This window comes from Halichoerus grypus, chromosome 1 (genome assembly GCF_964656455.1).
Source record: "Halichoerus grypus chromosome 1, mHalGry1.hap1.1, whole genome shotgun sequence".
NCBI lineage: Eukaryota > Metazoa > Chordata > Mammalia > Carnivora > Phocidae > Halichoerus > Halichoerus grypus.
The window spans coordinates 67,616,790-67,629,170 of NC_135712.1; the positions used below are offsets into that span (position 1 = coordinate 67,616,790).

At 52.6% G+C, this 12,381-nt stretch overlaps 1 protein-coding gene across 6 annotated transcripts in view; it reads right to left on the reverse strand.

Annotated features, from left to right (window-relative positions):
* MYLK (myosin light chain kinase) overlaps positions 1–12,381 on the reverse strand; it is a 260,972-nt gene that overhangs the window by 18,023 nt on the left and 230,568 nt on the right. For all 6 annotated transcript variants that reach the window (XM_078066769.1, XM_078066774.1, XM_078066775.1 and 3 more), the window contains 2 exons: positions 6,415–6,632; positions 4,336–4,459 (listed from right to left, as the gene is read on the reverse strand). In XM_078066769.1, coding sequence (XP_077922895.1) covers positions 4,336–4,459; positions 6,415–6,632 — 342 coding nt within the window. The remainder of the gene's footprint in view (positions 1–4,335; positions 4,460–6,414; positions 6,633–12,381) is intronic.

Below are 12,381 nucleotides of genomic sequence, written 5' to 3' on the forward strand. Positions count from 1 at the left end.
TGACCCTCCTTCAGGAATGGCCAATGAAAGAGACCACACATGGGCCAGCAGAGTTACTGAAGGCTTAGGAAGAGGTTAGTCTTTTATCCCATGTTAGCCTTCAGATACTCATTCCCTGGGGTGGTGGAAAGATTTGAGGGGGCTGGTTAGGTCCCAGAGGAAGAACTGGGTGTCTTTTTGTGCAGTGGCTGAGAAAGTAGACCCCCTGGGTTAGTCACACTAACTGCAGCCTAAGTCTCTGAAGAGCAAAACCTGCAGGTGGTGGCTGGGTCTGGTATGGGTTCAGGGCGCCTGGAGCTAGAATCAGAGAGCTGTCTGGGCTCAGCAGTGGGGAGGGCAAGGACAGCCCTTAGTGGGGCTGTTGGATCCCTCTGAAGAACCCTGCACCAAAACCTGCAAGTCTGAGTAGCCACCTGATACTTGAGTACTGGGCCTTCTCCCTAGCTCACTGGGCTGATGTCCCTAGAAGTTAGACTCTGGATGGGGATGGCCGCAGCGTTCTGGACCACAGTAGATTCACAAGAAATGAGCTGAGGGGCGCCTGGGTGGCTCAGTCGGTTAAGCATCTGACTTCAGCTTGGGTCATGATCTCTGGGTCCTGGGATCATGCTTCTCCCTCTCCCTGGGATCTGCTTCTCCCTCTCCCTCTGCCCCTCCCCCTGCTTGTGCTCTCTCTCTCTCTTAAAAAAAAAAAAAAAAGACAAATGAGCTGAAACGGGAAGTCTGTCACTGAGCCCACTAGGAAGATGGTAGGGAGAAGGCAGAGCAGTGATTGCCCTTTACCTTGCCTTGGAGCAAGGGAGGGAGAGAAGGAATTCTGGAGTAGGGGTGAGAGAAGGGCACAGAGAAGGGTTCTGGTGTCCCTACAGGCAGTGAGGGATCACTAAGTCCTCAGAAAATAGGGGAGAGGAAAGCAGGAAAGGAAAGGAGGTCTTAGAAAAGGAGATAAGGCTTAGGACATCCTTGAAGTGTGGCCTAGAGCACCCCCATCCTCTCTCCTCCTGCCTAAAACCAGACATTGCTAACACCAGAAGAATCTCCAGGAAATTCACAAAATCTACCATCTCCCTCCACAATCAGGGATGAGAAGGTAGGGGGGCCCATAATCCCACTCACTGCATCTCTACTCTGCCTGGAAAACCCAGGGCAGGCAGCGAGGCCAGGTCTCCAGTGCGGCGACAAGATCAGCCCTGATCTCCCTGAGATGTTTGAGGAGTTCCTCCAACAAAGTCATAACAACCTATGGGGACAGAGCTGGTCGCTTAGGAGGTGCTCACCAAATATGTGTCAAATAGTAAATGAGTTATTATCTATTTCCCCAACTCCGTGGCCTCCGCATCTCTCACTGGCCCCAGAAAGGAGATTGGGAGGGGGTTCCTCTGGTACAAATGTGGAAGGTGGCCTCAATGAGGATTGTCAGACAACCAAGCTCCAAAGAGAGGGAGAGAGGGTACATGAAGACTGCCATAAAGGCTCTTCCAGAGACTTCCAGCAGCAGCTCTAGAATTTTGCATAGCAGGGTCTGAAAGGAAGCAATCTGGCTGGCTCCAACTTTTGTTTTGGGTCCCACGTGCTCTGCTGAGGGTCCTCACTCAGGAGGGGAGCTCCCAGGCCTCTCCCCATTGTGAGAGCTAACAGGAAAAGTCCCGGGGGGCAAGAGCAGCCCACAGTGGCATGTGCAGGAGCCTGGACACGGGGGCTGCTGGAGGCTATGCAGAGCTGACCTGTGTCCACCATGCCTGGCCCTCACCTGCCTCCCGGTCACACGTACCTCTCCCCTCTCCTTGCACCCTGCCGGCCAAACACCTTCAGGATAGTGCCCAATTCATCAAAATTATTTTCTCCCCATTTCAAAAAGCTCTTCCCTATTTCTTGGTCTTAGCTTTAAAAGTAATCTAGTAAAGCAATGCAACATATTATCCAAATTATTATATTCTTCCACCTAAAAGACTTTGTGTTTTAAAATAAAGTGCTCTTATGGCTCAATAATTCTAGTTCTAGATCATATATCCACCATGGACCAGAATACTTGCAATACCCCACACTGGCATCTATTAAAAGCCCATCAGTGTAGACTGGATAAACTGGATGATGGTCACACAATGGACTACTACACAACACCGAGAATGAACAATCTACCACTACACACAGTGACACGAACGGGTCTCATGGGTCTCATGAACAACGTTGAGCAAAGGAAGCCAAACACATCTTCCTATATGATTTCATTTCTATAAAGTTCAGGAACAGGCAAAAGTGGTGCACGACGTTAGACATGAGGATGATGGTTACCTCTGAGGGACAGTGACTGGGAGGGGCCCCAGGAGGACTGCAGGGGTCCTAGCCATGTGGATTCTTCATCTGGGTACAGGTTACACTGGCCTATTCACTGTGAAAATTTAAGGGCAGTCCCTGACCAGTAGGGAGACCAGCTGTCCTAGTTTCCCAGACTATCCCCAATTCAGTACTGAAAGTCCTGTTTCCTGGGCAGCCCGTCAGGCCTGGGTGAACCGGGAAGGCTGGTCACCCTCCAGGACTGTGGGAAGTGGGCAGCCATGGGGACTTCCTTGGCCCCGGTCACCTCCAAGCCAAATGAAGATCAGATCCCTGCCACAACTCACTCCCAGGTTTGTGGTGAGGATCGAACGGGAGCCCATGTGAAAATCTGTGAGGGACCTAGGGACGGAGCCAGACCACAGGACAGCTGGGTCTGAAAGGAACCAACTGAGCAAGCCTGTTTCTCAAGTGCCAGGTGTCTCCCCTGGGGCCAGAGCTGCGTGTGAGCACCGTGCAGCCTGGGGCAGCCCCAGGAGGGGTGACTGGGCCCACTGCCCTGCTTTAATTCCTTATTTACCAAGGAAGCCAGGAGGACAGGTTCACTGGAGCTTCCACTACCCGATAGTCTCTTTCTCCTGGGGTAGGCCTAGGGGAGGGAGAAATAGGCAAATGCGCTCCTGGCCAGGGCGCTTCTTGTCTCTGCTCTGGGGGAGGTGCTGGTGGGGGGGGGGTGACCTGGGCAGGGGAGAAGATGACTCTCTGGGGTACAGAGCCCACGGCCCAGGTGTAACTGAGGGAGGCTGTCCTGACAGGCCACAGTGAGAACCACACTCCTGAGCAGGTAGGAAAGAAAGAAAACTCCTGGCCCCTGGGGCAGGGGGGACACCTGGTACTTGAGGAGCAGTCTTGGTCAGTTCACTCTGCACACACACAAAATCACTCCATCTTGGCTCAAGCTTTCGTAACAGTGACCCTAAAGCTGGCTGTGCAGAAGAACCTCCTGGGGCCGTTTCTTACCTGGGTATGAAGACCCCAGGGGTCAAAGAGAGCCTTCTTAGGTCCTCCTCAAGTTTTCTATGTAAACGTTACGTTTTTCCTTTCGCTTTAACAACAAAAATGTTTTTTTCCCAAAATGAATGCATGCGTATCCGCATCTTCAGGAGACCATCCCTTCACTGTGTGTTGCCACATAAGCTCAGGGGCTGCCTCAGAGGCCAAGGACTCTCTGCAGCCTGGGGTTTCAGAGACTGAATCAGTGAGATGCCACCAAGGTGTGTGTTCTAGAGCCTGCTGCTCCAAGTGTGGTCCTTGGATCAGCACCACAGCAACCGGGAATCTGTTAGAAACGTGGATTCTTAGGTGTCCCAGACTTCCTGAAACGGAGTCTGCAATCTAAGGAGAGGCCTAGGTGATTCGTGCATATGACTGCTCACAAAGCTCTGGTCTGCATTCCTGGCCTCTGCTCTTCTTCTCCAGCATCATTAACTGAAATGGCTCCATATTGTCCCCCTGATTTCCCAATTCCAGTTCCTGCATGGCTTTCTGTTGTCTGCTGACGGCTCTCTCATCAAAAGTGCTTATAATTGGCCCATATAGTGGGCTCAGGGATGAGGCTGATAGTTGGGGTCCCCCTGCCATGAGGATGGGGTGCTGTCTTCTGAAGACAATGATGATGCTCACAGGAGATGTGCACCTGGGCGCCCTGCCTCCTTCTCCATGGACCCACCTACACACATGAGGGTAAATTATATGGCACCAGCCACATTCCATCCTCCTGACCAAAGACCCCAGCCTGGTCAGCATGAGGGACGGTGAAGGGCCCAGAATGGGGTGTCAGGGTCAGCGCTAGTCACCCCTAGAGAGGTGCAACACGGGCTGCTGACTTCACTGGGAAAACAGGAGTGGGGCAGGCTGGTGGGAGGGGGATAGGAGCTGCGGCGCTCCTGACTCTGGGCTGGGCTCTCCACCATAACCCACACTGGCTCCTTCAATGGCAGGGCAGCCTGGGGACCCTCCTGTGGAGCTCTCTGCCCCTCCCTCATGTGCCCCGAGACTCACAGGATGTAGCAGATGACTCCGATACTCCACATGTCCGTGGCATAGCCGATGGGCTCATAGTTGATCACTTCCGGTGCCACAAACTCTGGGGTGCCAAAGAGGACCTTCAGAGACCCCGCATTCTCTGTAACCAGAATGGGGAGGGATCAATCACCAGAACATTTGGGAGCCAACCCGTGGTAAGTGAATGCCGTCTGTGTGCACGGGAGGGCCACGGACGAGGCCTGGCCCCTGGCTGCGCTCCCCTTGAGAATGGCACAGACACCCGGCCTCCCTGCGAACAGGTGCGTCAGCGCACCAGTGAAACTGACAGACTGCGCGCTGTCAATGTCTGGGGCGGGGTGGGGCGGGGAGAGGAGGCCATTAAAGCCCCTGCACCCCAGATGGTTTTTCATGTGTCTGTCTCTCCCATGCATTCCCAGAAGAAGGGGCTGTAACTTGCGCTTGGCAATAATCTCTAACATTCACTATGTCCTCTGTACCCTGCTGCCTGTTTTATAAGGACTTTCCTATTTAATATTCTCGACAACCCTGAGGGAGGTATGATCCTCATGTTCCTGAGGAAGAAAGGGAGGCCCAGGGCAGTTGCGTGATTTACCCACCTTTGACAGTGGGGGTCAGGACCTAAACCCAGGTGGTCCCAGTCCTGAGCTATGTCCCTTTGCCCCCACCTGTCTCTCCTCCCAGGAGCTGCTGGGAGGATAGCCAGGAAAGACCTTAACCCCAAGCTGCTGTCACTGAGCCTTAAGGGACCAGAGATGCCCAGTAGGATGTCCATGGTACCAGTTCCTGGAGGATCTCGTCCACAGTGGGGCTGGCCTACCTTTGACCTGTGGGCCACACCTGCTCTTGTGTCACTACGGAGCCCGCAGCAAATGCCCTAAGACAGACCACCGAAGAGGCTTCAGACGTGAGAGTTCTGCTCCACTCCCACCTGAGGCTTTCCTGCTACACACGAGCCCTTCCCAGCTCTCGGAGCCGTGGGAGACATGACCGTCCCCGTGCTCTCTCACCGCGGGAGCCTCCACCTTGTGTCCCTGGGGCGCTGACGCTGCCCGCTCCCGAGGCCAGTGGCGCCCTCCCTGCAGCGGGTGGAGCAGAGCAGGCTCCTGCACCCGGCCTCGGGGCCCCGCGTCCTGGCAAGTCAGAGCCCGGCAGAACTTCGCTCCCTCAGTGTCCTCTTCGTAACGGGGCGCCCTGGCACCAAGTGTCCCCGGGGTGGCAAAAGGCCAGTTTGCACCAGCCCTCGGCTCCTTGTTGATAGGGCAGTGGTCAGGGGGTAGAGGGTGAGGCTGTTTCATCAGCTACTGAGCCATCAAAGAGCGACGCAGGCAGGCGGCATGTGGGCAGGGCGGGAGGCAGACGGTCTCAGACCAAGAGGGCTGCAGGGCTGGGCACGAAGGCCCCTACCACCCGCCCCCATTCCCCGCCCCCCACCCAGTGCAGGAATAGCAGAGGGGCTTCAGAGAACCCTGAGCTAGGTCCCTGGTCCTTGTTCCGGCCCCAGCACCTCTCCTGGCTCGTGGTGGGACCTGCTGGGCAAAGCTACGGTTTCCCGGTCTATAAACCGGGCTCTGAAAATCTGCCCCGCCGCCCTCACAGGCCTGCAGTGAGAGCCCAGTGAAAGTCTATGAAAGTGCTCCGGAAACTGTTGCCTAGGATGCTAATGGGAGCAAGCACCATCACCGAAATGAGTTGCAGCTGCAGGTCCCAGAGTGAAAGCCACAAGAGGGGATCCTGACAGCAGCAGTAATAAACTGCAAACACCTACAGAGCACCTACTATGTGCCAGGCACTGCTTGCATCACCTAACCTGTATTAACGCACCGGACGCCCCCTCGGCCCCCCCCCCCCAAAGCTCGATGACGTGGGGACTACTATTAACCCATTTTACAGATAAGGGATAGCAACTCGAAGTCAAGTCTAGTGGGGCCTGGGGCAGGACGCGAGCCTCAGCAGCCCCCACGGTCTCTGACTTTAACTCCAGCCCAGTGCATTCCCTCCAATGCCCAGTGTGTGTAACACAAACAGCCACCGTCACTGCATGTGAGTGAGCACAGGACAGGCGCGTGGCCTTACCCAGCTTTCTGGCCAGACCGAAGTCGATGAGCTTGATTCTGGTGCCGGTCTTATTGACACACATGATGTTCTCGGGCTTGAGGTCCAGGTGGACGATGCCCTGCTTGTGGATGTACTCCACCCCCTCTGATATCTGCCTCATGTACTGGATGCACTCCCGCTCCGTCAGCTCGAAGTCCTCGTCAATGATGCGCTCGAACAGCTCACCCCCCGACACGCTGCGGGAGCAGAAGGGACAGTCAGAGCCCAGCGCCACGGGGCCCGGGCTGGCAGGGGGTCTGGCCAAGGGCAGGCTAGGGAAGGAGCAGCGGGGACAGGCAGGAAGGCCCAGGGTAGGAGGGGCCGGGCACTTCTGTGGCTTCCTCAGTTCCCGGCCCCTGCCCTGTTATGCTGGTCCCGGTTTCCGCTGTGCCAGGAGGGCCTCCCAGTTTCCCTCTGGGGAGAACCCTGTTTGTGCCCACTAAGATGTTGGGGAACTCAGGGAAGCATCTGGGCTGGGCAGTTTCAGAGGTGATCATGAGCTGAGAGATTCAGACATAATCTCCTCAGCAAAAAGGGTAACCACCAGGCAGCCTCCCTCCCCGAATGACCACAGACGCGGAAGGGCTCATTCTTGTACCCAGCTGCGCCTTTTGGTCATAGGGAATTGAAGTTTGAAATACTCACAGCACCCATAGCATTTGTTTCACATAGCCAGAAACAGAAAAATATCTTCAATAATAAGGAGCCTCAGCACATTTTCTAAAATTCATCGACTGTAACCCATTCCCCATGCCTCCTCTGGCCAGGCCTATGGTATCGGTTACTCCTTCCAGCCATAACTAACTCGTCTTGCCTGCTCCCTCGCCCAGGCTGGAAGTGCAGTACATCCACCTGCCTGGATAGATTTTGGATCCTGACCATGGAGTTTCTGGGGCCCACAGCGGGCATCTTCTACTAAGGACTGGCACACAGGCTACAGCCAGCCAGCATATTGCCCTTCAGCACAAATGCATGGCCTTGTCCCCGGAGTTACATGGGTCCTTTCTGTTCCCCTGTCCCAGCCCTCTGACCCACCTTCCTTCCTTGCTGCTCAGAAAGTTTAAAGCATCTCCCTGGTGACTTTTATAGCATCCAGACATCAGTAAGCTCCTTTCTGCAATGGCCTATATGTCCACCAGCTCAACGAGGCTGGGTAGGCTTTGTTCTGGGCCCATCCTCTTCCAAGGGCCTTCCCTCTTCTTTTTGGGGGACTGGGGGAGAGGAGGCATCTCTCTTCTGATGGGAGCCATCATGAAGAAGGGAAAAAGCTGAGTGTGGATCCTGTCCCTGCCTTTTACAAGCTGTGTGACTTTGGGCAAGTTACTTAACCTTTCTGAGCCCCGCTTTCCTTATCTGTCCCTACTTCATAGAGTTGTTAGGAGTGAAGGAACTTTTGTAAAGCATCATGCCTGACACGCAGTAGGTGCTCAGCACATATTAATTACCATTTCACAACCTGTGGTGAGTCAGGTGGATCTTGTCAGTGACCCTGAGGGAGGGACAGACAGGGGCGCAGCATGGGGCCCAGCATGGCACAGCCTGTGTGGGCCTCCATCACCAACATTGTCCGGGAGGGCCGAGCTGGGAAAGGTCAGTCTGTGCCAGTGGCCGCTGGGGGCGCTAGAACGGACGCTCTAAGCACCAACAGAGCAGGAGGTCCCCGGGCGGCCAGCAGGTGGCGCCTCCGTCCTCAAGCCCTCCATTTCTATTGCTCTGCTCCAAGTCAAACTTGAATTTCCATTCTCAGGTCTCCCTTGATCCTTAACCATCTCTATGCCTCAATGTCCTCATCTGGAAGGTGCAGATAAAAACAGCACCACCTCACAGGGTTGCTGTGAAGACTGAGTGACTTAATATAGGTAAAGTGCTTAGAAGAGCGCCTGACACATAGTAAGTGTTCAATAATGTTAATTACCTTTTTTTTTTTTTAAGAGCCAGTTGGGGCTCTTATTGAAAATACAGGCTCTCAAGCTCTTCCCCCTTGCAGATTCTGATTTAGAAACTCTTGGGAGGGCTCTGAGAATCCATATGTTCAATAAGCACCCCAGGTCATTCTTAGGATTGGGACAAGCTTGGGAAATTCACTGAGAAATTCCTCTGAGAAGTCACTCCTGATTTCCCCAGAAGAAAGGCTCTTTCCATCCCTGGGTTTCCACAGTCTTGTCTGTCCTTTTTGTATCAGATCTGTCTTGGCTTAAAGTTGTTTATGAACATGTGTGGAAAAGGTCTGGCTCATCTCTAGAATTTTATTTATACCTCGCAATATCTGGCACTGACAAGGTGCCCCAAAATGTGTGCTTTTAAATGTAAAATATTCTGGAAAAGCAAGCAACCATTATTTGTGGTGCCCTTGGGAATGTCTGAGGCAATGAGCAGTAGAAATCTGAGCCATGGAGGTAATTACTACTGCCTTTCTAGAGGTAACCTATTCAGTATAAGTTTAAATAGGCTCAATCTGTTCAAATATATTTAATGTATTTTGAAAGCTGTTCCTGTGGTCCATTTCCTAGGATGGAAGGGGTTACATAAACAGGATTAATGGTTCTACCCAGGTTTCTCTTCAAAATACTCAAGACTATGGATGGAAAGAAGCTGCCACCCACAGAGGTGGGCCAAGGGACAAGACTGGGCCAGAGGAAATGTATGCTTAATAAATGAACAGTGAGGAGCGCCTGGGTGGCTCAGTCGTTAAGCGGCTGCTTTCGGCTCAGGTCATGATCCCAGGGTCCTGGGATCGAGCCCCACATCGGGCTCCCTGCTCAGCGGGAAGCCTGTTTCTCCCTCTCCCACTCCCCGTGCTTGTGTTACCTCTCTTGCTGTGTCTCTCTCTGTCAAATAAATAAATAAAATCTTTAAAAAAATAAATAAACAAATAAATAAATGAACAGTGAGTAGGTGAGTGAATGAGTGAATCCCGACTAACAAGGCTACCTAATCCCAAGGGATCAAATTCACCGCCCCCCCCCCCCGCCGCCCCGCCCAAGTGTAGACCTTGGCCAGCCCTCACTTGCAGCCAAAAGATATGGTGTTTCAGCAAACTCCATACCCAGACCCTCTACTTCTTGTCTCCTGGCAGCCAGCTGGGTATTTTTTGATCAATTTTGCCAATGGCAGCACAAAAGGGAGATGGGTAGTGGATGACCCAGCCTAAATTGTACTGCTTCAGTGCTGAGGGTCCCACCACCACATGGAAGGGCCTGAGCGCTCCCAAACGACAAGCCGAGATTTCAGGCCAGGGGCCCTAGGGAACCCCTGTGTCTGGGCAACACTGCTAGATGGGGGCTTGTGGCTTGTCCCATCATCAGAGGTCAGAAAGGCTGAAGACACACACTGCTTCTGATTTCTCACTGTGTTGGAAGCGGCTGAACTGAAGGAGGAGACCCTGGAAGACATTTTCATTTTTCTACATCACCAGGCCTCATCCTTCTCTGAATCTCAGTACCTCCATCCAACAAGGGCAATGGCAAGTTGTACCACTGAGCACCAGCCTTTGCCCTCGCAAGGCCAAGTCTGTGTGAGCTGGAAGGGCAGTACAGATGGGAGTGTGGATGGGCTCCTACTTCTTTGGTTGAGCTCCTATGAAGGGGCAAGCGCCTTACCCCAAGTGCAGCAGACTCGGCTGGCATCTGTGCCTGTCAGACTTGCTCCTGCCCACAGGGGAGGCGTGGGGAGGAGGGATGAAAGCCAGGCCAGCTGAAGCCTTCTTACGTTTTCTCTCAGCATTTTTCCATCCAGCTTGCCAACTCCCAATTCCACGCTAAGTATGGTGTTCTGCCCACTGGTGCGGCTGCCCAGCCTTACCCAGGCTTGGCTGCCTCCTACCCCCTCCCTGAACCCTCTCCCAAACTTGCCCAATGCTTAACTTCTAAACATAAGACATTTCTTCACATGTCCCCACACGCCCACACTGCCTGGACCAAGCAACCTGTTCTAGAATAAACGCGAAGCACCGAGCCCACAGGGCTATGGTGAGGGTGTGATCAGTGAGGCCACAGACATGGGTTGCTCTTTCCTGCAAGTGGGGAGGTAAGCTCGAATTGGGGCCGGAAACAGATTCTAAGATACGAATGCAGATATTCTCTGAAGAGTTTACAGCTCCGCAGAATTGCTGAATTTTAGAACCAAAAGGGAGTCTAATCCAAGTATGTCTCCTCGCTGGAAGAATTTAATAATTACAAAATCACAGCTCAGCGGTAACAGGACCTGACTCCAGGTTTCCTGAATAGGATGGTTTTTGTTCCACAACACCTGGTTGTGTGTTAAAATGCTTGCCGAATAATTTTAAGTGGGAACAAGACCACGACACAGAAAATGTCAATGTATCATACGACTAAGAATAAGTCCCAATCATAGAGCACTATGCCTGGCTACGTGATTCCATTTAATCCCCACATTATTCATGAGGCAGCTTATATCCTCCTTTTACCGATAATAACCCTAAGGATTGGCAAAGCTGAGTTACTTATTCAAGGCCACACAACAAGTAAGAGGCAGAGCTGGGATTGACGTGAGATTTATCAGACTCACTTTGTACTCTAAGTTTGTGCTTTTAACCCACTCTGGCTTTTCCAGATGTACATAAGCTGGAAGGAAACACACCAAAGCGATCACTGAGCCAGGGGAGAAAATCACACCTCAAGCCTGGGGAGGCCTCACCTTCCCAGGGAAGGAAGGTGTTGAGAGAATCCTCTCCAAAGGACTAAGATCCCTGAAGCTCAGGACAAGCAAAGCAAGGCCTGAAGGCAGTTTCACAAGATTTCTAAAAATTTCAAATGCACATACCCTTTGATCTAGCATAACCACACTTCTAGGAATGTACCCTACAGATGCGCACAGGTGTGCGTGAAAAGATGTATGTACAAGGTTACAAACACTGCTTGTTTGGAAAAGCAAAGGCCTGGAAACCCGTCAACCTCCTATCAAAAGAAGACTGCTCCAGGAAACTGTAGTTTATGCATGCAAGCAAATCCCACGGAGCAGGCCAAATGAGGAAGCTCACCAGCCACTGAAATGTTCAGAGCCCTTCATATGAAGATGAACTGCTGAATGAAAAGAAGCAAAAATATAGAACAGTGGATATGAGGTACCTTGGTGCTAAAAGGTGGGAAATATTTTTTTTTTAAATCACATATGCTTGTATTTTCATAACGAAACTTTGGAAGGATACAAACAAAACCTATAAAAATGGTTATTGGTGTCAGTGGTGGAGGTAGAAACAGGGTAGATGAGGGACAGGGGTCGGAATGGAACTGTTTATTGTGCATGTTCTTATATTTTTTGATGTGATTGTTTCCCACTGACCACAAATTCTGATGAAAAAAAGGAAAGAAAACTGAAAAACACAGACCCCTCTGCAGACGGCATCTGGCTTACTGAGGAGCTGTATGCGCATGTGTATTTGCATGTGTTTATGTGTGTGTGTGCAGGCGTGCATCTGTGCATGCGTGTGTGTGTGCATGCGTGTGTGTGTGTGTGTGTGTGTGTGTGTGCATGTGCGTGCGTGCCAGCGGCTTGGGGGTGAGGCAAGTGGAGGAAACAGCGGATTCCAGGAAAGCCTTGGCTGGAGGTCCTCTGATCCATGCCCCTGTGCATGGACAAGCCAGCCCAGAAAGCACAACCCTCTGGTGAGAAGTCAAAGTACAAACAAGCACGGGATGGGGGCCTGCAGAGCCCAGCCCGAGACAGGAGCCAAGGGTTACACCCGCACATCCCAAGCCCCCGGTCCTGGGCCCCTCTTCTTTTGAAGGCCATTCAGGAAGTTGCTCTGTCCCTCTCTTTCTCCTCCAAAGCCACCGCTGAGTCAATGCCCTTGAACGCAGCCGAGGAGCCTAGCAGTAACCTTGACGCTTTCACAGGGAGGTGGGGGTGAAAAGGGGGCAGGGGTCCTCAGAGATCTGCCAATCTGCTATGGAAATGAGCAAGGGGCTGCAGTGGGCTGGTGCTCAG